This window comes from Eulemur rufifrons, chromosome 13 (assembly GCF_041146395.1).
Source record: "Eulemur rufifrons isolate Redbay chromosome 13, OSU_ERuf_1, whole genome shotgun sequence".
In the NCBI taxonomy this organism is placed as follows: domain Eukaryota; kingdom Metazoa; phylum Chordata; class Mammalia; order Primates; family Lemuridae; genus Eulemur; species Eulemur rufifrons.
The window spans coordinates 11,581,393-11,607,999 of record NC_090995.1 but is presented as its reverse complement, the minus strand read 5'-3'; the positions used below and the strand labels follow the sequence as shown (position 1 = coordinate 11,607,999).

Below are 26,607 nucleotides of genomic sequence, written 5' to 3'. Positions count from 1 at the left end.
TTTAATTGTCTGGCTTCTAAATTGGAGATGCCAAAAGAAAATAGACGTGTGAATGTCTGCTGAGTTCATGAATAATGGTTGATGTACCATTATCAAGGAACTGTCGGATCTAAAGTCTACAGACTAAGATAAATAGATCTGTTACCTACTCTAATCTTTACTGCCTTTAGAAAATGCCATTTTCTAATTCTTCTTTATATGCACTTGTATATTGATGTTAGGTCACTCAATCTTATTTCTGTAAAAAAGATATGAATTCCATCAGTGCTAGATTTGATACCAGGTGTAGAATAGGATATTGTCTTTGGTAGCAAGTCTTTATTTCTTGGAATGTGATGGTTTTGCACTACTGAATCCATAAATAAATAAATTTGCAGGCGGGAGGCAAAGCATCTGTTGTTATCATCAAATCCTTAACTTAATGGCTGTTAAATAATTTTCCCAAACATTCTGGAGTCTTACATAATTTCAACATGCAACGCTTATTTTTCTTCCCCTTTCATGAAAGTCATTAGACCGTTAAAACCATTGAGTGATGTTCACTCCGTCTGGGAACATTAACCTCACATTTGCTTTGGCTGTTCTTCCACCCTTTTCTCATAGGTTGATCATTTTTGCCAAGCTATTATACTACCTAATATTTTTAATAATATACCTCGTATTTTAGAAGAGCTATCTCTTAATCTTTGGGGTACCAAGGATGGAATAGTGTTGGTGTTCAGCCTCAGATGCATACACCAAGGAATACATGGTTTGTAGGTATTTTAAAATCATTAATAAAACTAAAAGTTGGCCTGCTTTTTTATTGCCAGCAATTCTAGACAAGGTACATGATAGAATCCTCTCCCTACCAGTGCAAACCACCACGACCCCACCTCGCCACAGTTAGCATGCACCACTTTGTAACTTTAATTTTTCCCTTTCAAATAAGTTACTGGCTTCAGGTTTTAAAGAACAAACATTATCTGAAGTCTTTTCTATGGAAGCAAATTCAGGGTTTCGTTTCCTGGTTGTATCACCTTGATTACAATTACAGCATCACAACTTGATTGAAAACAAAAGGGGAAAAGAATAATGAACAGAATTTAAACTAAATGCAAATTGGACTTACATACAAAACTGTAACGAAAGTAGAATTGGACTATTGTCTCCGGACTATTTCTGCTTTTAAGCTTTTGAAAACAACTACTTTCCCAGAAGGAAAAAATAAATAAAAACCCTAAGCTCGTTACATTTATTACACTGTTTATTTGACAGTGGCTATTTCAAACTCAGTGTTTCTATTTCGGTTTGGGGCTATGCATAGAATACAGGGAAAAGGGACAGCATGAGATATAAACCCTTTTCATTTGAAGAACTGTAGACAATGAATTCGATTCTGTAATAATGTGAAATACCAAATGTTAAGTCCTTGCTACCATTCCAGTCTTTGTTTTTCTGTTACATTGAGATTTAAAAGACAACAACAAAGTGGGTGAGACAAATGTTTCAAATTCACTGTAATCCTTTATTTTTCTAGGCATTTTTGGACAGAAACTGGAAGACACCGTCCGCTATGAGAAGAGATACGGGAACCGTCTGGCCCCGATGTTGGTGGAGCAGTGTGTGGACTTCATCCGACAAAGGGGGTTGAAGGAGGAGGGTCTCTTTCGACTGCCAGGCCAGGCTAACCTTGTTAAAGAGCTCCAGGATGCCTTTGACTGTGGGGAGAAGCCATCGTTTGACAGGTAGGTGTCAACATTTTGTTCCCTAAAGGACACCATGAGTTGAGGTGGCGTAACCTTGATCGCTGTGGCAACAGTTTAGAACGTGGGTTATTTGGCCACATGGCTTTGGATTGTTTTTATGACGTTGCAAAGTCAAAAAATTTGGCACTTTATATCTTTCTCTTCCATATTTTTTTCTTCGTCTGAAAACATTCTAATTTGTTCTTTTCCTTTGGTACTAAATTAAAACGGTATTAAACAGATATGCAAATCCCTTCTAAAAAGAAGAGAGTAACCTATTTGCGGCAGAATGTAATTGTGAACTACACGGGTAGGGAGAAGAAAATTGATCATTTCCCGAGGCATGATGAGATTATTTTCGGAAACCTGTCCAAGTAGAGTGTTCTGTCCGTACCCACTTCTTTGGCTAATTGGCTGAGCTTGATATTTCGCAGGGTCAAACCCTAGCTCAGGGTTCAGTCTTTGGGATGCACAGACAGGCTACCTGGGAACATTCATTAGTTCAAGTTTGTCTCACCGACGTTCACCAGCAAAATGATAAACATACAGCTTGTGCATAATGATTTGAACAGATATTGAGAAGTAAAGCAGAGTATCAACATTTTTCCTTGTGACCATGTTAAAGAGTAAGAATGAATGAATATTTTTCTCTGTCCCCGATTAGAATATTAGTTTATTCTGATGATGCTTGTTTCTCATGAGTCAATAGGATTTATTCTTTAAATCAATAAACAATTCATCTTGAATTGTTAAAATATATTCATTAAAATCTGGAAAGAAATTCCCACAGGTATTCTGCAAAGATAATCTCTAGTCATTGACATTGTACCTCTAATATTAAGCCATGAAATTTGATTTTTAAAGGAACTTTTTCTCACAACATTTATAAATATTTAGAATTTTAACAGTATAAAGTGTTATTAAAATTAAATTTGAATATTAAGATTACATTTTAAATTATAGTATTTTGTATACAATTTTGAATATAGAAAAATACAAGGAAAGATAAATATCTCAAAATTCAACAATCCCAAGAATTCTTACTATAGATAGCATATATATAAGTAGATATGTAAAAACTTAGATATATCAATACAACCCAAACCAATATGTGTGTGTGTGTGTGTGTGTATACACGAAGTATTAGAATCATACAATCTTTACATCTTGCCTTTTCTCTTAAACATTATATCATGAACACTTTCCTATGTCATTAAGTACTTTTCACGAACATAGTCCCAACGACTATATAATAATGTATCATATTAGCATGTTGCTTTTCTTAATTCTCCCTCTGTGGTTTTCAGTGTTTTGCATGTATCAGTCCTCTGCTGAAAAGCATCTGTGTTTAGGAATCTGCCTGTGTTTCTGAAGCAATGGATTCATTTGGGGTTTGGAAGATAGTATTTCACGTTTCAATAGGAAGGAATATTTTGTCCTGTGGGAGAAAAAAAAGAAAAAGGCGGTTTGAGAAAAAGGCATTTGGAAAATACATTATTTGAATTTCGAGCAGTTGTGCGTGTGTGCACCACCTTTTATTAAACCACGTACTTTCTGCTCTCAGAATAGTATTCCGAGTGCAATTTTTCCTGTTCTAAAGTTCACATTTGAGACTTTTATATACGCACGACTCATCGTTCCTACAGTTATGACATATTCCCACAGACTCCTGGGCCAAAGTGCATTTTGTGAGAAAGGGCATTCTCATTGATCTCAAAGAATTTGTATTTTATCAGTTCCTGCCAACTGTAAAAAAGCAGCCAAAACAAACCAAAAGACACCAGATATCACAGACCCTAACCATTCTTGTCTTTATTCTTTTTACTTAGGAATGAAAAAAAAAATTAAAATATAATGTATATTAAACTCCCCAATTTTAGGAGCACAGAAATGAAGTATAGAATGTGTAAAATCCGATTAGAAACAGAGTTATTTTGTTTCCGGAGCTCTCCAGATGGTATCAGCTGTTAAAGAAGACACATTTTGGAAGCGCTGGGAAGGTGGGGTCAAGAATGGCGGTGTCAACGTTGCCATGGTAGCATTAACTGCTGGCAACAGAGTAACTAGGCACTTGCAACACAGTGGCCAGGAGCAAGGACAGAGGCTTCACCAAGCCAGGGAGTTTGCACGTTCTAGCCAAGAATCCCCAAAACAGCTGCCGTCCGAGGTGCCCCAGCTGCCCACCCACGCACCCAGTTCGGCTTCCCTCAGCCTCCTTTTCCTCTCCTCCCCTTTCATTTATATTTTTAAATTTGTTTTGGTGACTAAACAAACTGCAGATCTTCAGAGATGAAATGAAAAAAAAAAAAAAAAAAAAAGCCTAAAGTTTAGAAGGCAGAAAAGCCAAACCTATTAATATTTGAATTTAATCCTCTGGGAAGTAATTCAGCTCTGGGCATTACTGATCCAAGTTATGAAAAATGAAGATGAAATCGGGGAGCACCACAGACCTAGTAGAGATTCTCAAATATTGGTTTACCTGAGTGACTTAGGGGAGAAGCTTAAGATGCAGATGCCAGCCTCACTCACTCTCGTTCTGATCTAAAAGGTTGGGGAATGCCTAAGAGTCTGCATTTTAAACAAATCCCCAGATAATGCTAATATGCAAGGTCCTAAAACCATAACTTGGGAAATGCTTTCTAGACTCTCAGCTGCAGGAGTGCGGGGTAAAGGGACATTACTCATTAGAAGTGATGAGCCTCCATCTTCTCATCCATGAAATGGGGGGAAGGAGAATCCGCCTCACAGTATCGGGAGCAACGTGTTGGTTCTCACCAGGCCAGCAAGTCTTACGCTAGTGAATTATTTTGGGGGGATATAGAGTTGATGTGTAAAATACAACATTTTCTACCAGTTGAAAAGGGCATGAAATTTCAGGACAGCCTGAATGGTACATCCCTGCACATTTATGCTTTGATCCACGTAAAAACGGAAACGGGAGAGTTCAGTAGCAGACTGTGCGGTTGCTACAGTTTCGGAGCCTTAGTGTCGTAGTGTGAATACAAGATCTAAGGGCAGGGCTTTGACAGAGGGCAGTGCAGACAGCAAGTGGTAGCTTGAGGGCAGGTAGATGGGAACAGGGAGGAATCTATGTCTCTAAAGGGTTGGAAAAGCAAAGAACAGACTCCCCGGAGTTTGTCTAAGGCAAGCCCTGAATGTGTAGGTGGTGAACTGGCTTCCTATTTTCAGCAGCCTCGATGAATCTCTGAAGTCAAGAGAGGGTCCAGCTCGCCCAAGTCCTCATGGTCACTCTTAACGTTCCTATTTTTTGATGCAGTCCTTACAGGTATGATGGTGTGACAAGATGTGACAACCATTGTCTGAGAATTTCTCAAACTTCTGTCATTCACATACTATCATGACTTTAGCTGTATCTGTATGACACCTGTCCTAGGTTTCTTGATATTTTTCTTTAAATGTAATCACTGTTTTCTTTATCAATTTGGTAGTAAAAGGAGACTTATATCATTATTGTTAGTGGAAAACCAGCACCACTTTCACAAATACAAGGGTGAATGTGACATAAATTCAATGACAACAAAAGCAGGTTATTAAATGTCCCTGGATACAGCTGCTTTCCGAGGATCCTAACCCCGAGGCCGTCTGTTTATTTGATGGAAATGAAGATTGGCAAGGGCTGGGACCACTTGAGCAGATCTCTCATTACCAACTGGTGCTTCCTCTTTGATGTAATCAGGAGGATTAAAAAAGAATTAAAAAAAAAAAAACCCTAGTGTTCCTACTATGTGATTTCATGTCAATGCCCTATTTTCATGGTACCTTAAATGACTTGGAATAAGCCACACTTTGGGAAATGCAGTGAGGTCCATCTTGCCCTTGAACTCTTGCTTTCTTATCTGTCTAATTTGAATACTGGGTGTAACCTTACAAGCGTTCCGTGAAATCCCCTTACAAACATACCAGTGTCTGAAAAACTAATGGGCTTTAAGGGAAAATACCTAGTATGTGGAAAATACTCACACAAATGGATCTCAACTAAATACATTACGTGGCACAGGTTGTAAACGGGCAATCTGTCGTGTTTCTTTATGTTTTACTCTGTGACGTATCTAAAAAGCCTGTGCGTCTGGAGTCAGGAAGATGAGCTTTGCTTTCCTTTGAATTCATCTTTGCAGAATTTGGGCTTCTTTCCACTGAAAGCCACTAGGGTTATAAAGAAAAATACCCAGTTAACCAAGAAGCTTTTCAGCATCTGGCATATCTGTCAGTTTGCGTTTGTCTACTGATTTGCAAGGATGCAGTGTAGGAGTTAAAAGTTCAGGTTTTGATGACAGATACGGAACTAAATCTTAGGCCCACCATTTACTGCCATTGTTACCAAACTGGAGCTAGTTGCTTGACTTTTCAAAACTCCTGGTTTCCTCATACAAAGTAAAAATGGTAATGTCTAATCTCACAGGGTGGCATTTAAAAATAAAACAAAATAGAACAAAAACACCAGGAATCAATAGTGAGTGAAATGGCACAGGCCCTGGCAGGTAGGAGGTAGTTTTTATTGTCATTATAAATATGATGATGATGATAGTGACAATTCTGACCGACGTTTTACATGATAAGAAAAAATAATATGCTTGAATTCATGGGATACAGAGGCTAACGCTTTACTATGAACTCTTCAGTGTTTTAAATGAAGGAAGTCTTCACCTCTGTTTTGAAATCTCCATGGTAATTCCTACTGAGGGAAATAAGAGACCTATAAGGTTTTATGTTCTAAAAGTGTATATTTTTGTGTGCTTTTTAACTCAGATTGTAAATTTTCTTGCATGAAAATGTATCCCTTAAAGTCATATGTTTTTTGAAATAGAATCATATTTTATATATCATGTAATTCACCCATTTCAAGGGGACAATTCAATCATTTTTTTTACAGTGTACCAAGTCATGCAACCATTACCATAAATCAGTTTTAGAACATTTTTGTCACCCCAATACTATTCCTCATACCCGTTTGCTGTTATCCCCAGCTCCTCTTCCTCCCCGGGCAACCACCAATCTAATCTCTGTCTCAACAGAGTTTCACTTTTCTGGACATTTTATATAAATGGAATCATTCAGTATCCTCTTGCATGTGACTTCTCTCACATAGCGTAATGTTTTTGAGGTTTGTCCATGTCATAACATATATCACTAGCTTGTTCCTTTTTATAGAAAAGTAGAATTTCATTTTGTGGAGACACAACATTCTGTTTATTTATTCACCGGTTGGTAGACATTTATGTCGTTTCCACTCTTTGGCTATTATGAATAATGCTTCTGCGTGTCTTCATGTCCATGTTTTTATGTAGAGATATGTTTTCATTTCTCTTGGGTATATAACTAAAAGTGGGATTGCTGGGTCATATCTATGACATTTGAGGAACTGTTAAGCTGTTTTCCAAAACGGCTGCACCATTTTATATTTCCACCAGTAACATGTGAGTGTTCCAACTTTTTATTCTAGTCATTCTAGGAAGTGTGAAATGGTTTCTCATTTTACTTTTAATATGCAATTCCCAAATGACTAGTAATGTGGAACATCTTTTCATGTGCTTATGAGCCATTCATGTACGCTCTTTAGAAGGTATATGGTTTTAAAATGTTTGATTTTTTTTATTATCTTGATAATTCATGGTAAGGAAATGGTTAAAAAGTCTCTAAGGCATCAATAATAATATTGTGGGAATATCTGTGAAGAATGTCATTGGTCTTTTGATGGGGATTGCATTGAATCTGTAGATTGCTTTTGGTAGTATAGACATTTCAACAATATTGGCGCTTCCAATCCATGAGCATGGATTATCTTTCCATTTTTTTTTTTTTTTGTGTGTCTCCTCTTCAATATCTTTCATCAATGTTCTGTAATTTTCATTGTAGAGATCTTTCACTTCTTTGGTTAAATTTATTCCTAGGTATTTTATTTTATTTGTAGCTATTGTAAATAGGATTGCTTTTGTGGTTTCTTTTTCAGATTGCTTGCTGTTGGCATTTAATATGCCACTCATTTTTGTATGTTGACTTTATATCCTGCAGTTCTGAATTTGTTTATCAGTTCTAATACTTTTATTGTGGAGTCCTTAGGTTTCTTTAGGCATAAGATCATATGGTCTGCAAACAAGGATAATTTGACTTCTTCCTTTCCAATTTGGATGCCCTTTCTTCCTGTCTTTTGTCTGACTGATGTAGGTGGAACTTCAAGTACTATGCTGAATAACAGGGGTGAAAGTGGGCATCCTTGTCTTTGTTCCAGATCTGTGGTTTTGTACAAAGTTCAGTGGTGACACTCATGTAACTGTACAATAATAAGCTGTGACAAGTTAACCAGATTCAAGTTTCATTGCCAAAAGTGTGCCAGTATTGACAGATACATAAAAAGTAAGTTTGAACAGAACCAGAATTTTTAAAAGTATGTTTAGTTTAGTGTGGAGCTGCTTCATACCTTTGGATTTGCTTTTCTTTGTCTTGGTGAACTCAGTGGACAGAGCAGAGTGTTGAATAAGCAAGACCGTTTGGTGGCAGGATTCATCTTGGTAGTGTTGCTGAATGTTGTCAGTCTCAAATATGTTCTCCCTGGCGTCTGGTGGACATAACACTATTTTTTTAATTCTAAGCGAATTTTAGGTCATCTCACTGTGCGTGTAGATGAGTTCACAATATCTTTAATAACTTCCTGTGCGAGTACATTGAAAATTCATTCTATTCAGTTAAATCGGGGGATTATATTGTGTTCTGTGCATAGCATGTGCAAAATTCCCATTTCTAATTTTGAGGCTTAAACGTTCCAAGGTTTTGTCTGTGTGGTGTTATACTTGTAATTATGGTGGCATTTAGCTTTATCAGTGTGCGCAAGTGTGTTTATTAGGAAAGGCGGACTGGGGTTAGAGGATGAGCAGGGAGGGATTCTTGTGAGGCTCCCTTATCCCTGTTCAGATTAGTAAGAGGCCTATATTGTACGTAGATTATAAATAGGGCAGGTAGCTGTCAGAAAGCATGAAGAACATTCTTAAGATCACACACCTTGCAGGGACTCGTGGCTTAGAATACACAGAAAGTGTTAAGAGGCCTGGTGTGGAAAAGCGTTGATGGTGATCGCTTAGAGATACAAGCACAAAGGAGGAAACAAGGGTTTATGGTGTTCACTTCTGTGTCACCTAGCAGGTAGCCTGAGGCCGCTCACAGCCTAGGTGTTAAGGAACTATTTGGGGAGTTGAATGGTTGACCCAGAATGATCAAAGGAAGACCCATGAGAATGTAAAATAAAGACAATCATAGAAATCTTAATGGAACTCTCCCTTTAAAAAAAAAAAAAAGCACTACATAGGAGAAAACAGGATTTAGAAGTAAAGTCAAAGTATATCCATACAGTAACAGGTGAAAACAAAACCCGTATGTTGATCAGTTAAGGGACATGCTCCAGAGCTGCTGCTCCTAGTCTCTTAGCTCTTTTACTCAAGACCTTTGGGTCTATTTCTCTCTGCCTTTTTCCTACCACTGGATAAAGTGTACATGATTATCTTAAGTTTTGAAAAGATTCTACCACCAAGTAAGTGGAGGAGGCTTGAGTCTGTATAATGACATGACATTAGCACATATGTTTTAATTCTACCTGTTAAAATTACCACAAATCTTATTTTACAGACGTTTATTGCCATTTTTTTATTGTGATTCTAGAATTGGGTAGCAATCTCGACCAAAAATGGTTCAGAATGCTCTGTCTCAGCACATGTGCAGGTTATGTCTGTAGTCAGAGAACAGGAAGTGACATACAGAAACCACAAGTGAAGCACAGAGACAGCTCAATTGGTTACAGCGGGGATCTTATTTGGGAACAGCTGAAGGCCTGTGATTGGCTGAGGCTCAGCTACTTGTTCCTAAGTTAGGTTTTCAGTTTAGGTTCGGAGGCCTCCTTGGGCCAATTTTAGTTTGATTTAACATACCAAAAGAGCATGACTCTAAAGCACCTCATAGCTCAGTGATTAACCAAAAAGAATTTTGCAGGTTCCTGTTCGGCTACTCCAACTGAGGTTAGTAACAGAACCTACTCACAGGCCTGCAGTGAGACTTCATGTGTGTAGACGTGTTGTTATTATTAACCAGGTGAGGGGTCTTGATTCTCCATTGTACGTAGAGTTTTGCCACAGTGCAGTCAATTCGCTTCACTTTGTTAAAGACTGAGATACATTTCTCTGAGGCAAGGATGGCATGTTCTTCTAGGTAGTTTGGGCAATTAACACATAATATTGGTATTTAATTAATTAGACACATTGAAATAAACATTAATTAAACAAAGTAGTGGATTTTCAACAAGAGATACAAGGCTGGCGAGTAAGATGCATAAGATTGCAATTTTGTAGAGTAAATACATAGATTTTTTTCAGGGAAACAATAGACTTCCCCATTGGAGTCAGTACCCTGCCGGCAGTTAGGGCAGATTGACTATGGGTCTCTTGAGGTGGATCAGAACTGGAAAAACATGTTGGAGTCTGTCCAGAAGTGATTGTTTTCTTCCATTTAAGGGGAAAGAACAAAGCCAAAAATGAGAATGCTGGTAAATGCAGAAGCCTCTATTTCTACAAAGTAACCTAAGTTTAATAAAGCCCCAAAAAGGAGTCATAAATTTTTAAGTGTTAGAGTAACCTTTGTTAATTGAAAAAAGAAAGAATATATTTGATCATTTTTTCTTCATCGTTTCTGTATAATTAACTGTGTGCGTATATAGTATAATGCTAGAAAGCTAATGTACCACTTCAGGGAAGGAATAAAATCATCATCTCACTCTACCTTTCTTACCTTGATTCATAGCTCAAATATTTCTATTCTTGGAACATTACTGCAGCTTTGGTGCTAAGAAAATTGCTAGCACAGGAAGAATGATCTACAGCCGTTCGTCCTTCTCAATTTTTGCACCGTCCCATTGTCTAACTTTGCAATCCCGCCATCTAGTGTTCAAATGTTCTCAATACTGCAGCACATAAAACGCTTCCCTTCATTAAAAGCAAAATAATACGGGAAGTTAGCAAGCGAGTGACCTTAAAAACGCTCTCTTGGGGAGACTCCATGTAATGCATAGATCGCCAATGAAACTCTAAAACATATTTCTTGTTAAATAAGTTTCGTTGTCTCATTAATGTATTGCATTTATTCATAAATATTTGACATGTCCTATGTATATAGTCCCACAAATTATACATGACATACTGTCTATATTGAAATATATATTTATTTTACATTTTTATTTTTATATTCTTCTGTCTCTGTACTTACCTATGACTAACAAAATTGTCATTGACTCTGAAGACAAACCAACCCAACCCAGTTGTGATGGTGGATTGGATTAGAGTGGAATCAAAAGGTGGAAACAGTTGACTGGAATGTTTGATTACACTGCAGATCCCACCCCAGGCTGTGGTTTTGTGACCATACTTCAAGGGTCAGATGCTTTACTATATAGCCAGAAAATCACAGAGAGCTTTGATACACATGAAATAGAATGATTTGCCAGAAAACAAACAAACGACAACAAAAAACTAGTGTCTTCATCGTCTTACCATTGGGATTATTTTAGGTCTCTCTTTAAAAAACATTGGAAATTATTTTTAGGAACTAATGAGATTGGTTGCGGTTTTCAAGATGTCCTGGAGACGTGAATTTTATTTTCTTTACAGGCCTTTAAAATGACCTCTTCTATATTGTCTATCAGTGCAAAATTTTAAAAAGAAAACTGTATTTACTGAATTACCAAAAGGATACATTTAGCTAGTTAAAATAAGCTGGGTCAGATCATCTCTATCATTTAAACGTTTATCTGCAAAATAGTTGATAGCGTGGCTATTCTGGACCCCACTGCCACGACGGAAAACCTCAGCCCTTGCCCGGAGGAGACGCTGCCTCCTGCTCCGACCTTCCTCCCTCCCACTCCGGGCTTTGACCTTCCCCGAGTTTTGTGAGTTCTTCAAGGACACAGGGCTTCCCCCGACTGACTTGAGGCTCTGTTTCCGGTCTTGCTGTAACCAGGAATGCCTTCTGCCCTCCTATACCCTTCAGATCTTGGCGACAGCATCATTTCCTCGGGGAAGCCCTGCAAAGCCTGGATGAGTCCTCTCTTGGAATTAGATGGCGCTCACTAATTTTCCTTATTACCACTCGCCAAACTTTGTGATTACACGCTTATATGATTGTCAGCTTAATGGCTCCTGCCCCCGCTAGATTACACGTTTTGAGCAGGATAGAATAATATGGGGGTTTTTTGTTTGTTTGTTTGTTTGTTTTACAATCCCTGAGGTTCTAGCCACTGTATTTTCTGTAATACCCAGTACAGAGTGTGTGTGCAGTAAATGCTTGATGAAATCAACCCCTGAGCCCAAAATTGAGGACTGAGAAGCCCAATGTTCCCGCCCATGTCCTTTTGTATAGTGGACTCTGCTTCCACGCCACTGTTGGAACGAGAGAATGTTCTCTGAAGCAGGCAGTCCCCAGGCCTGCATCCTACCTTCCCAAGACAGACACCTCGGGGGACTTGTCACCGAGAGCAGCACAGGAGTGAGGCGTATGTTCTCACTACTGAAAGAGTTCCCTGACTCACTCACCACCGCCCTTCTCGATTCATGGGAATTCACAGCCCTTGCAGGCTTCTGCTTCTCCCCTGAAACACAGAAACAAAACCACCTTCCCCCGGAGAACACTCTACTTGTCCTGACTGTCATACATCTTCCTGGGTAAACAGGGAATCAGGGAATAGAGAGGACAAAATGTCAATAAATATTTCAGTAAATTACCCTGCCACTCTGATATTCAGCAGAGGATGAAAATAAATTATGCACGTTATATAAAGGATGCGTTTTCATTGTTTATTGTCACAGCACTTCTCTTTCTAGAAGACTCTAAGGATTCCCAACTTTCTTAGAAATTTAGACAAGAAATTATCCTGAGAATCAGTCATCTTCACAATGAGCTTTGCTTTGAAAGTGACAGAATGTCATACTCAGCTTCGAGTATCTGTAACCGGTCACCTCTGTCTTCTCAAAAATGAGTCCAACATTACGAGAGAGAAAGTGAGGATTCAGAAGCAATTAATGTTGACACTGAATACACACATAGGTAGATTTGGCATTATTTTGGAAATTGCATTATCGTGTATATTAAGGTCTGGTATATTCTCATTGATTAACACTTTGCTTACTGCCAAATGCACACAAAAGAAAAATGCTTGAATTCTAAAACCACACTGAAGATTCTAAGTACCCTTCTATACCCTTCTCCTCCCCAACTATGGTGGTTTATCCAACAGGTACTACATAAGTGAGTGCTTCCTGGCAACTGGATTGACCCATTCCATTGCCAACGTGGATAGAATTCTGACTCTCAAGCCTGTATTTGATGAAAAAATAAATAAAATGGTATGACGTGCACTCCAAAGAGTATCTTCACACTTCTCTCTCTACAGCAACACAGATGTACACACAGTGGCATCGCTTCTGAAATTGTATCTCCGGGAACTTCCAGAACCAGTTATTCCTTACGCCAAGTATGAAGATTTTTTGGCATGTGCCAAGCTGCTGAGCAAGGAGGAGGAGGCAGTAAGTTGCTGCATTTATTTCCATATAAGCTTTTATTTGAGGTTTTTGCCAGTGTTCTTAGTCTTTATTTTGCAAATTTCCTTTTGTTCTGTTCTTGGATTGTTTTCCACTGTTCTGGGTATTGGCGTCACACACAGTGAGACTTTCCATACATCCCTCAAGTCCTATTTTTGATCCCTTCTTTTTTTATTTTATTTTTCAGCTCATTATGGGGGTACAAAAGTTCAGGTTATATATATTGCCCATGCCTCCCCATCCCCCCGAATCTGAGCTTCAAGTGTGTCTTCTTTGACCAAAAAGAAGAATCTGGCAGAGCACATGCAGCCCCCCTCCCTGCCGCTTTGCTCCCCTGAATGGTCAAACGTGGTGCTGTGTCAGTCCACGCGTTACATAAGGAGTGGGTGGCTTGTTTAATAATCCCCTTTTCATTGTGTCCCCCCAAATCCCCTCAAACAATGGCCTGTGTACCAAATCCTACCTACTGCCTGCTTTTTTAAAACAGCTTTATTGAGATACAATTCATATACCATATAATCGCCCATTAAAAGTATGAAATTTGGTGCTTTTGGTTTATTCTCAGAGTTGTGCAACCATCATCAAAATTTATTTTTAGTATAATTATAATGTTTTCTTTACCTCAAAACAAACCCCATACCCTCTTCCCATTCTCCTCTTTCCCCAGCTCTTAGCAACTGCTGTTCTATTTTCTGTCCCTATACATTTGCTTGTTCTGGACATTTCATATAAATGGAATAATTTAATATATTGTTTTTTGTGACTGGCTTTTTTCACTATTTTCGAGGTTCATTCATGCTGTTTCCGTATTTCATCCTTTTATTTCCAAATTATGTTTCATTAACCAAACAGAACATTTGTTTTGTGTCCATTGTTTGGCTGTAATGACCAATGCTGCTATGAACATCCATGTGCAAAATTTTGCATGGACATACGCTTTCATTTTTGTCGCATATATACCTAAAAGGTAGAATTACAGTGCCATATGTAACTCTGTATTTTCCAAAAAGACTCCAGCATTTTAAATTCCTACCAGCAATGTGTAAACGTTCCAATTTCTCCACGTCTTTTCCATCACTTGATATCTGTCTTTTTTGTCACAGCCATCTTGATGTGAGTGAAGTGGTGTCTCATTGAGGTTGAATGGCATGTCCCTGATGGCTAATGATGAGCATCTTGCCATGTACACATTGACTATGAGTGTATTTTCTGTGGAGAAATATCTATTCAGATCATTTTCCATTTTAATTGTTTTGTCTTATAGTTTCCATGCAAGTCCCTTATCAGATTTACAATTTGCAAATATTTAGTCCCATTCTGTGGGTTGTCTCTTCAGGTTCCTGATGGTGAAGCACAAATTTTTTTTTTTTTTTAAATTTTGATGAAGTCCAATTTATCTGTTTTTCTTCTGTAACTTGTGCTTTTTGTGTCATGCCTAAGAAGCCTTTGCTTAACTCACCATCATAAAGAATTACTCCTATATTTTCTTCTCGGGCTTTTATAAAGCCCGAGAACTCTTCCATTTAGGTCTGTGACCCATTTTGAGTGCATTTTGGTTTATGGTGTGAAGAAAGGGACCAAATTCATTCTTTTGCGTGTGGATAACCAGTTGTCCCAGCATCATTTGTTAAAAGACTATCTTTCCCCCATTAGATTTTTTTTTAGTACTCATATCAAAAACTGCTTCCTATGTTTGTAAATGAAGTTTTATTCCATTTGTTACATAATATCACCTGTGTGGCTACCTTTGTATTACAACGGAAGAGGCGAGTAGCTGAGACAGAGACTGTATGTCCCATGAAGCCTAAAATGTTTAGTGTTTGGACATTTACAGGGAGAAGAAGAAATCAGATTATATTATCCATGGGCTTTTTTGGGCCGTTTACATTTTAGAGAAAGTTCTACAATGAGAAGAACCAACCAAATTAGTCCCTTGTGAAATTTCCAGAAAGATCAGGCGCTCTAACCATCCTCCCTCCCCAAACGCTGGATCCTAGACATGAGGAGTCCTGAAGGGACTTACTTGTCGTAGACACACGTTTGTCTGTGTTCTGGGCATACTGAACGTGGGAAGGACCCTGACTCCATCCAGGCCGATTTCTTGTTTCTAATTACCTTATTATAAATGAGGCTATCTTCCCTTGTCAGTCAATTGTGAGAAACTATTAGAAATGATAAATAGCTTCACTGAAATGTGTTTCTCCACAAATAGTCCTTGGGGAGATACTCGAAATGCTTGTACGTCTTTGAAAATATTTCTTAAATGCTCACCAGGATGGTGGACAGTGTTCAGGACAGGATCCTTCACTGATAACATGTGAAACTAATTTTTTAAAAAAAACCGCTGTGGTCATTTCCCACTTGCTTTAATTCCAAGGCCAACACACAGAAAGAAATAACATTTATTTTCTTCTTCGTCCTCAGGGCGTTAAGGAATTAGCAAAGCAGGTGAAGAGTTTGCCAGTGGTCAATTACAACCTCCTCAAGTATATTTGCAGGTAAGAAATGTCCCAATGACAAAGCTAAACAAAACGAGACTATATTTAGCCTGACACTAATTTATGTTTGACAATGAATGAAATCACTTAACTGCTGTGAGCTCCACTGTTGGCCTCTATACCATTAAGAGATTCGACAAGAGGATCTGAAAGGCTTCTTCGAGCACTAAAATTTCTTGATTTTGTAATTTGATGTTTCTGAAATCTCTCTTGCCTCTACACATTAATGATTTATTGCTTTAAACTTCCATCAAAGTCCTTTGTACCAGTTAGGGAGTGGCACTGTGTAGGCAAAGGACCGTGTACATTGGCATGAGCAAGACTCCATGGGAGCTCAGGTTCCACCACTGACTACTTCCGTGTCGTTATGCAATTTTTTTACTCTTTCTGAGTCTCAGAGTCCTAACAGGTAAATGGTAATGAAAACACATATTTCACACAGTTGTTTTAAAAATTGAATTATATTTTTAAGTGATTAATATAGAGGAAGTGTTCAGTAAATATTATTTTATTTCCATTTCTCTCTCCCCTCAAGACTCAGTGAAAGACATTTGTAATTAAATCCTATTAAACAATAATTGTGCCTGGTAAAACTCTCTTTCAGTTACCACGTTTAAGTCATGGGATGTGCCAGGTCTGTGCCCCTGTTTAAGAAACCAAAGCTGTAAAATCGAAACTTATATTGATAGTAGATTTAAATAGAGATTGAGGATTGGCAATACAAGTCACTTCCAGGTGTCTTAAATGATAACTTTCCAGTCTACTTTAAAATAAAATTCAAATTTTTAATTCAGTACAGTACATCACTTATATATGCTTTTGGTGTCCTGATTAGATAAGTGTTCAGCAAACTAGGAACTGTGAAAGTTTAAGATTTAATGCTACACACTGTGGTAGCTGAACAGGAATCCCAAAACCTCCCACCATAAGTTTTTCTGGTGATGGTTATACTTAGAAGAAAACAGGACCTTGAGTTTCAGAATTGGAAAAAGCAAGAAATTGTGTCACTGACAGAAGAGACTTATTAACATGTTAGGCTTTAATCCCAAGATTTTTGACTTTACTGAAGTTATTGTAGTAGATGAGAAAAAGGTTAGATTCCCCTTAAGTAAAAGGGATAGAAGGCTTGTCTGAGAACTGTACCGCAAGTCTTTATGTCCATGATAGACATACTTAACTTCTCCTGGAACAGTTAAACAGACTTTTAATTTCAGGTATTTCAAATAAGAAGGATGATTTCTGACTTTTTGCCTTGGCTGTTGCTATAGTTTAGGCTGCATAACAGTCCTGACCATCTGGAAATGGGCATGTTTTCAAAAATCCACGGTATAGTAGTTAAGGGTACAGACTCTGGAGTCAGACTAAGTGGGTTCAGATCTCAGCTCTGCCACGTACTCACTCTGTGTCCTTAGGAAAGATTCTAACCTCCCTGGTACCTCATGAATCTCATCTGTGAAATGGAAAAGTACCTACCTCACAGCGATGCTTTGAGAATTTAATAAGTTAGTACCATGACTGGCACATAATGGTACTACATAAATATGCTACTTTTATTTTTCATCATTTTATTTCATCGGTACAATTAGCAAGCCATGAAATAATGGAAGATCTTGTAGAAACAAAGAAGAACTGGGGAATGAACAAAGGCTGAAAGATTACAAAAATAATCTCTCCTGCTATTTTGTGCCTCTTACTCCCTATAGCACCTAATAAATTGAAATAATTTATGCTTGCAATTTTCTTCTATCAGTAGAAATGATGTTTTAATTTCTATTATGTTTGATTGCATTTTTTAACTAGACTATAAATAGGAAGCTCACAAGTTACTTAACAAAGAGGATGGATTCCTCCTCTTGAAAATAAGGGGTTGTACAAGATGATCTTACATATGGTTCTCTCATTGAATATATATATATATATATATAAATTTAATACGTCATTGAGGGATTGGAAGGAAATCTATATTCTTGACTCTCAAGTCCATATTAGTATTGTCCAAACACATTTGTTCCTTTGATTGACGGAAGAAACCAAGCCAGGCCGGGCCAGAACAGACTTTTTGTAAGATCCCTAAAATTTGAACCTGTGTAATTTGCAATATATTTTTTCCACATTTGAGTGAGAGATGTTTGAATATCCAAATAATGTTGTCTCCATAATCATCTTTGAACATACTCTGATTCATAAATTCCCCAGTGATCTATTTTCTACCACCGACTAATTTGACCCTATTGTGTTTTGATCCTATGCTCACACCCAATAGGTTCTTGGATGAAGTACAGTCCTATTCTGGAGTTAACAAAATGAGTGTGCAGAACCTGGCAACTGTCTTTGGTCCTAACATCCTGCGACCCAAAGTGGAAGATCCTTTGACTATCATGGAGGGTAAGTAAATGATTATCTTACACCCTCATCAAAAGAAGAATCAGCTGTCTCCAGGTTGGCCAGAATTCATTCTCCTCTAAGAAAATGAAGGAAATAAGTGATTCTATGGCAATCTCTAAATGTAAAACCTTCTCTTTGAGAGTTTTTTTTAGCTTACTAAACACCTCCCCAGTAGCATTACAAGAATAAATGGACCTTTTATGAATCATCTGTACAATATCATGCAAGAACTGAAAAAAATCTAGTTCACTTTCTGAGTCCAATGAAATTTTTAGAAAATTCAAATGTTATTAAAAAATAAATACATAAGTTAATATGTATTCATTAATTTTGGTTTTATATGACTGATTTCAAGAGGTAAGGGAATTTGATCCTTTGTAAGGTAAGAAGGTTATCATCTTATTCCAGTCAGGCCCCTGTAACAGAATACCATAGACTGGGGAACTCATGAATAACAGACACTTAGTTCTCACAGTTCTGGAGCTCGGAAGTCCAAGATCACGGTGCCAGTAGGTACAATATCTGATGTAGGCTCATTTTCTGGTTCATAGATATCTGTTTTCTGTGTTCCCACATGGCAGAGGAGTGAAGGAGCTCTCTGAGATCTCTTTTATAAGGGCACCAGTCTCATTTATGAGGGCTCCACCTTCATGACGTAATTACTTCCCAACGGCCCACTTTCTCATACCATCCCCCTTGGGGAGGACCCAAACATTTAGCAGTGAGAAGGACCCTAGTATATCTGAGTGAACATTTTGGTAAGGTCAGCGATACCAGGGCATACAGGAAAGACTGGTGGAAGAATGGCTGGAAAGATCTCACAGCATTTTCAAGGCCTCATAAACCATTGTACATTCAGGAGTCTTTGATGATTACTGAGCACGAGAATGTCGAGCTAGGATTTTTAGTCCTGAATAGTAACTGCGCCGGCTCTAGGGAGTGGCTGGGGGAGGACAGGGAGAGAGCAGACGGAAGGAAAGCATTAACTCTCGCTTGCTTCGGGTTCCAAGATGGAACTTGTATTTGTGCTCATGCCTCCCTGTCTTTTGCCCCACATCTTATACATAAATACTATAATTCAATCAAATATACTCTGAGGCTGAAGTAACCCCCGAGATGTGATAGGTGTGTGGAACAGTAGCCTGATCTAACAGTAAGTTCAATCCACGTGTAATGGTTTAGTCCCTCCTCATGTGCTTTCGTTATAGTTTGCACAGCAGGCTGGAGTAAAAACTGCACAGGTTGGCTAAGAAATATTAAATATTGACTAACCCACAATATTTATCTTTACCTTCTTTTTTCATTTTGGTAGACGTCCAAATGAATTAAAGTCATTACTCTTAGCTACTTACATGCTACTTGCAGTCAGCTGATACGAATTCTCTTGAAAACATGGAGACCGCTTTGTTTTTTATCTGCTGTCTTTTAAAATTCTCTCTTGCTTTAAAAATTCTCTATACGTTCCTTACCATTACTCTCCTTCTTGCTACTATTCAAATATTAATGTAACCATTAATGATAGCCTTGTTACATAATCATATCTATAGCTCTCTGATAGATACGTGTTTTAAAGAAAACCCTTTGAAGACTGTTCTCAGCATTATCTTAAAATACTACCAAACAGTATTTCATTCTGCTCCTGTCATGATGAAGGAACAGAAACTGGATTTACCCTCCCAAATCGAACAACTAGAAAACCAGAACAAAATGTATGAAACAGCAGTTTTTAGACATTGGCCTACAGGCAGTATATGACTATGATTGCTAAAAGAGGAAAACAAATTAAGAGAACCCAGTGCTTGCCCCAGATCGCTGCTGGGAGGCAGTTTCCACACTGCATCACAGGCAGGAGACATGCAAACAGAGCCCAGGTCTTGCTGAGCTGAAAAGAGTACGATGAGACAATGAGAAGGCCGAGGGGGCTGGTATTTGGAGTAGGAAGCAGAGAAGAGAGAACTAGACACAGAGAGTCCAGAGAGCTACAGAGAGTAGATGAGAATTGGTTTCTGTTTGCATGAGTGGACACTACACAAAACTATTATCTAGAACAGCCCAGATAATTTGAAAGGGAAAAATAAAGTTGAATATACACAATCTGATTTCAAGACAATATAAAGCCACAGATAATCAAGATAGTGTGGTATTGGTATAAAGACAGATGTATGGATCAATGTAATGCAACAGAGAGTCCACAAATAGACCCACATATGTGGTCATTTGATTTTTGAGAAACATCCCTTTTCAATGAGAAAGGGATAGTCATTTTATCAAATCATGCTGGAACAATTGCATATCTTAAAAAAACAAACTAACCTCAAACCTTATCCCCCCACAACACACACATAAACCTGAAATAGATCTCAGACCTAAATGTAAGAGTTAAAAGTACAAAACATATAGAAGAAAACACAGAAGAATTCTTATGACTTTGAATTACTCAAAGACAGTACACAAAAGGCTTTATAAAAATATTTTTAAAATTTTGATAAGGTGGACTTCATCAAAATTGAAACTTTTGTTCTTCAAAAGATATTCTCAAGAAAACAGAAAAGTAAGCCACAGGCATGAGGAATGTATTTGCAAATCACATATCTGATCAAAGAACATGTTTAAAGAATATATAAAGACTCATGCAACATTGCATAGTCAACCCAATGAAAAACTGGCAAAAGATTTGAAATAGGCACATCATCAAAGAAAACAGAGAAATAGCAAATAACACACGGAAAGATGTTCACCATCTTTAGTCATTAGGAAAAAAGAAAATTTAAACCATAATGAGATACCACTACACATCCCCTATAAAGTATAGAATTAAGACCGAAAATACACCAAGTTTGGCTGGCAGAAATACAAAATGTTAGAACCATTTCACCAAAGAATTAGGCAGGTTGTTATAAAGTTAAATATACACTAATCCTAAGACCCAGCAGAGCAATGTGCTAAATATTTACTCAAGAAGAAATAAAACATATGTTCACTCGAGACTTATAGTCAAATGTTCTTACCAACTTTACCCGTAATAGCCCCAAACTGAAAACAGACCAATTCTCCATCAACCAGTGAGTAAACAAATGTGGCCCCTCTATAGAATGGAATACTACTGAGCCATAGAAAGAATGAACTACTGATACATGTAACAACATGGATAAATATCAAAAGTATTATGCTGAGTGAAAAATACCTAGTCATGAAAGCCTACACACAGTATACTTGCACTTATATGAAATTCTAGAAAAGACCAAACTATAGAGCTAGAAAGCTCATCAGTGGAAGCCACGGGCCAGAGGTGGGTGCGGGGGATTGGCTCCAAAGGGGCACAAGGGAACTTTTCTAGATTAGGATTAGGTGAATTTCCAGGACTGTATACATTTGTCAAAACTCATCAGATATTTTGCATGTATCTCTGGACATGCAAAATGACACATAGACAGGGTTATTCATTGCAAAAAAATCCAAATTGAAGTTGTACTGCATAGAACACTGCTCATTTATACATATTTTTGTATCTGTATATTATATTTTAAAGTCCCTAGGTATCTGTGAAGAAAAATTGAATTCTTAGCCAATGCTTATGAAGAGAAGTGCTTACACTATGATATCTAGATTGTACCTGTGTCATTTTCTATGAGCCAGTGAGGAATGCTGGCTCCTGTAGCACGATGAGGCTCTGGAATCTGCTTAGACTCTTCCGGAATGGGCCCGTGATTATACCACTCTGTCCTCATTATCTGGGCTTAATGTTCCTCATTAGCATTCTAAGCAACAGACTGACACAGAGGAGGGAATAAAAAATGAAAAAAAAATGGTAACACCTACAGTGACACACACACATCATCATTACTACCAAGCTAGGCTGTCCTAAATGGCTATAAAAATTCAAAGAAAGTCCCTTTACAAGGGATTATTGCCATTTATTATCCCAGAAAGTAGATGAAGTCGAAGCCTCCCAAGACACAATAAAGAGCGTTGTAAATCTCTGGAGCCCCGACACTCACTCTGTAATTGTGGCAGGTACGCTTTGGCATGACTGTTCACAAACCCATCGTGGGGACCTTGGGATGTCACTCTTCCATTAATTAAATGCCCCCACACGGTTCGTAGCTCTGATGGGAAGCAGTGGTGCTTCTCATGTTAATAGTCCAGTGAGGGGAAAGAGGTCCCTTTTCCCAGAACACGAGGCAGAATCGTGTAGAATGGAGGCTGCAAACCTTTGAGAAAATGTGTGTCTGTCATATGGGCAGACAGTAAAATAGCATTAAATGCACAGTGTCTCCAAACACAGTGCGGAACAGCGACAGTGTTTAAATAGCTGATTTTAAACCTGTGTCTAGTGAGTACAGTACCTGGGCTTCCTCAGCGTCTGCTTTTTCCCCTGTACGCGGGCTGTACTTACATTATGCTTTTCATGTCTCATAATTTTTGGTTGAAAGCTGGGCGTTTTTAATGATTTGTGGAAACTGTGGATACTAGATTCTTCCTCCCTTCTTAGGTTTTTTTGTTTGTTTCTGTGTTGTTGTTTGTTTGTGTAGTCTCTTTCCTGAACTAATTCTAGAAAGTCTATATTTTTAGCTATGCATGGGCATTGAAGTCTCTGTTTGGTTCACCTCATTGTCAGCCAGTGACTAGAGATCTCCTGAAATGCCTAGTGCCAGGAAGTCTCCCGGTCTTTCCCGAGGGGTTTTGTGTGTCTGTAGAGCCGAACCCTCAACACTCATTTAGGCAGTTTACCACTCTGCCTTCACCTTCAGTGTCTGCTTGTGCAGAGTCCAAATGTTAGCAGAGGTGAGAGCTCAGGGACTCCTCAGTTCTTTCCTGGGCACATACGTAGCCCTGAGCATGCACACAACCCTAAATGTGCACGTGGTCTTCTAGAGTCCCAGGAATATATCAGAGCATTTCAAAACCCCCTATGGAAATCTCACCCTCCAGATTTTCCTTTTAAGCTCTTGGTTTGCCTGTTGCTTGTCCCAACCGTTTCAGGCAGCGATGATGTTAAATACAAGTGCTGTTCATGGTTTTTAACAAATGCCCCTGGGAAAGAAAACTGTTTGCACGAGGCAAGCTCCTAGTCAGGTTAAGTAAAGACAAGCCTCATAAGTTGGGTCTGCCGGTGAACACCAAACAAGTCAAATAATGACAATTCTTTGAAAATGAGTTTTGAAGCAGTTCCAGCCCTGCTCTGCCCGTCTCAGTGGCTGTCGGACTGTGGTGTTCACTGTGACTGTGAGCTGTGGTTGTCAATGTGAGTGCAAAGTGGGAAGAAAAGGATGAGCATCGGGCAGGTTAACACACCACAGAGTTTACTGCTCTTAACTGAGATGTAGCCATTTTTCTTGAATAAATATTCTCCAGATTGCTTCAAGCCAACTCGCTCGTTTCCAGAGTTCTGAAAAAGTCGATTCTGAAAATTTCTGCTAGTGGCTTTTATGGTGAAGAGGATTTTTAGAGGTCCTCACTCTAGCATCCTGGCTAATGTCACTTAAAATGCCCTGAAGCTTTTGAGTGGCGAGTACAAGTCATATGGAACTTCTTTGTCTTGCTACGTTAGAAAGATCATACACAGATCGTACAGAGTTCTTTTTAAAGATATCACTGAAGTGTCTTGCTGGTTTGAGACTATTGTCAAATGAGAGGTTACGGTGGCCTCGTCCTAAGAAAGATTTCTCATAATTATATGTCAAACTTATAATAAATGGTAGATAGTTATTCAGAGCCTGGCCTTGGAACCGGATGACTCTAGGCTTGCCCTGAGTGTGGTCCTTCATAGCTTTGTGACCATAGCCAGGTCACTTTACCTTAATAGCACAGTGATAGTAAGAGTATGTAGTCATAGATTTCTTTCAAAATCCAACTAAACTGCAAAAGCGAAGTGCTTGAAACAGTTCAAGGCACAGAATAAATATTCAAGAAATTAAGAATGTAGTTTGGCAAGGCTAAGAATAATGATGACTGTTCACCTAAATAGGTTTCTTTAGAAGTCATGTTCAGTCTAGGGACTAAACCGAAATTGTCTCCCTCACGCTGCTTTGCTGTCTGTGCGGTTCCAGGCACCGTGGTGGTCCAGCAGCTGATGTCGGTGATGATTAGCAAACACGATCGCCTCTTCCCCAAAGATGCAGAACTGCAAAGCAAGCCCCAGGATGGCGTGAGCAACAACAACAACGAAACTCAGAAGAAAGCCACCGTGGGTCAGTCGCAGAGCAAGGAGAACAACAATACCCAGGACAGCCCTGGGAGGCGGTGCTCCTGGGATAAGGCCGAGTCCCCGCAGAGAAGCAGCCTGGACAATGGATCACCCCCAGCTCTACCGAGCAGCAAAACCAACAGCCCGAGGAACAGTGTTCACAAGCCCGATGTCTGCAGGAGCCCCCCGCTCCTGGTCAAAAAGAACCCCGCCTTCAACAAGGGCAGTGGGATAGTCACCAACGGGTCCTTCAGCAGCAGCAATGCAGAAGGTTTCGAGAAAACCCAAACCACCCCCAACGGGAGCCTGCAGGCCAGAAGGACCTCTTCGCTCAAGGGGTCTGGAACCAAAATGGGCACCCACAGTGTGCAGAACGGAACGATGCGGGTGGGGGTTTTGAACACCGACGCCCTCGGGAGCCCTGCGAACGGTCGAAGCATGAGCTGGCTGCCCAATGGCTACGTGACCCTGAGGGACAACAAGCAGAAAGAGCAGTGTGCAGAGTCGGGCCAGCACCACAGACTCTCCACCTACGACAACGTCCACCAGCAGTTCTCCATGCTGAACCTCGACGACAAACAGAGCGTGGACAGTGCCACCTGGTCCACCTCGTCCTGTGAAATCTCCCTCCCCGAGAACTCCAACTCCTGCCGCTCTTCCACCACCACCTGCCCAGAGCAAGACTTTTATGGTGGGAACTTTGAGGACCCTGTTTTGGACGGGCCCCTGCAGGACGACCTTGCCCACCCCGGGGACTATGAAAGCAAAAGCGACCGCAGGAGTGTGGGAGGTCGGAGTAGTCGTGCCACCAGCAGCAGCGACAACAGTGAGACGTTCGTGGGTAACAACACCAGCAGCCACAGTGCGCTGCACAGCTTAGTGTCCAGCCTGAAACAGGAAATGACCAAACAGAAGATAGAGTACGAGTCCAGGATAAAGAGGTGAGGAAACTCTGGGGGTCGTAACTGCCAGAGAGGGTGCGACAGCCCCCTCCTTCTTGGGGACAGGATCACACACAGGGTTAGATACGCTGGGTCCAAAGTCAGAGAGACCCAAAGTCAAGTCTTTGCTTCACCACTTGGGAGCGGTGGGACTCTGGGGACGTTAGCGTGATCTCCGGGAGCCTCGGTTTCCTACTGTGAGAAGTTGAAATACCTGTAGTATCTACCTCAAATGCACGTAAGCAGTCTTTGAGCATTGTCCCTGGCAAAGAGTAGGTGCTCAATAATGTTATCTTTGATCGTTATTAATTATGCGGATTAAGGGCTGGAAGGACAGGAGCTGCGAGGAGATGAACAGAACACAAGGGGCCTGGGAGTTTCCACTGACAAAAAAAGGATGAAATTAGGGCAGCAAAAAAAAAAAAAAAAAGGTGTAGAAGTACACAGACGTTCTTTTTTGGTTCCTTCAATCATGGAATGCTGAAAGAGTCTGCCGGGCTCAGTTCCAGATCCTGAGGATTCCAGCGAGCTCAGATACATGCTATAATAAACAAGTATTTAATTCTCCTTTTTAAAAGAGTATTCATGTATGTTTTGGATTTTCATGGTCATGAGAAAACACGCTGTTTTTAAAGAGGTCACCTACAACTCTACAATTATCCAAAAGAATATAGCTATCACTTTATAGTGATATAGATTAACATCTTGGAAAGTGGCAAGAGTTGGGGACAACAGCATACTTGGAGGGGCTCTATTTTTGCAAAATACCAGGTGGCGTGCTTATTTAACACAGGTAGTCTTCACCTCCGTTGTCAACGTTAGCTGGCTACTTTGCTACCCTTTTATACGATGGGACTCTATCTGCCCCAGAAAAGCCAGTTCTTAGCAGTGGACTTAATCTAACAATGTCATTTTTCTAGCGGTATTTTTCCTTTGATGGAAAGCAAGTGTGATTGCCTTCTCTTTTTTCTAACTTTATCAGACTTTTCCCCCTTTCGTTTAGTAAAGTCAAGTTTACATTTACTGTTAAAGGAAGCTTTCTGGGTTGAGCCGCCTCCTGCCTCTTTGCCGTGCATTCAATTCATTCACTGTGAAACGACGGCTCAGCGCTTGGGGCCCGATTACTCAAATGGTTGTAGTTACACCTTTTAAATCATCGGACCTTGCTTTACTTATTGAAAAGGGCTTTACTCCAAGTTTCTAAGCATTGTAGAGATTTCAGAAAACATTTGTACTCTGCATGGCAAGTGAATAAAACCACTTTATCTCTTATTCCCTCCC

The 26,607-nt window shown here is 39.3% G+C and overlaps 1 protein-coding gene across 3 annotated transcripts in view; it reads left to right on the top strand.

Moving 5' to 3' along the window:
- ARHGAP24 (Rho GTPase activating protein 24) overlaps window positions 1-26,607 on the top strand; it is a 330,318-nt gene that overhangs the window by 303,036 nt on the left and 675 nt on the right. For all 3 annotated transcript variants that reach the window (XM_069485543.1, XM_069485545.1, XM_069485544.1), the window contains 5 exons: window positions 1,520-1,727; window positions 13,168-13,300; window positions 15,740-15,813; window positions 18,077-18,198; window positions 24,249-25,326. In XM_069485543.1, coding sequence (XP_069341644.1) covers window positions 1,520-1,727; window positions 13,168-13,300; window positions 15,740-15,813; window positions 18,077-18,198; window positions 24,249-25,326 — 1,615 coding nt within the window. The remainder of the gene's footprint in view (window positions 1-1,519; window positions 1,728-13,167; window positions 13,301-15,739; window positions 15,814-18,076; window positions 18,199-24,248; window positions 25,327-26,607) is intronic.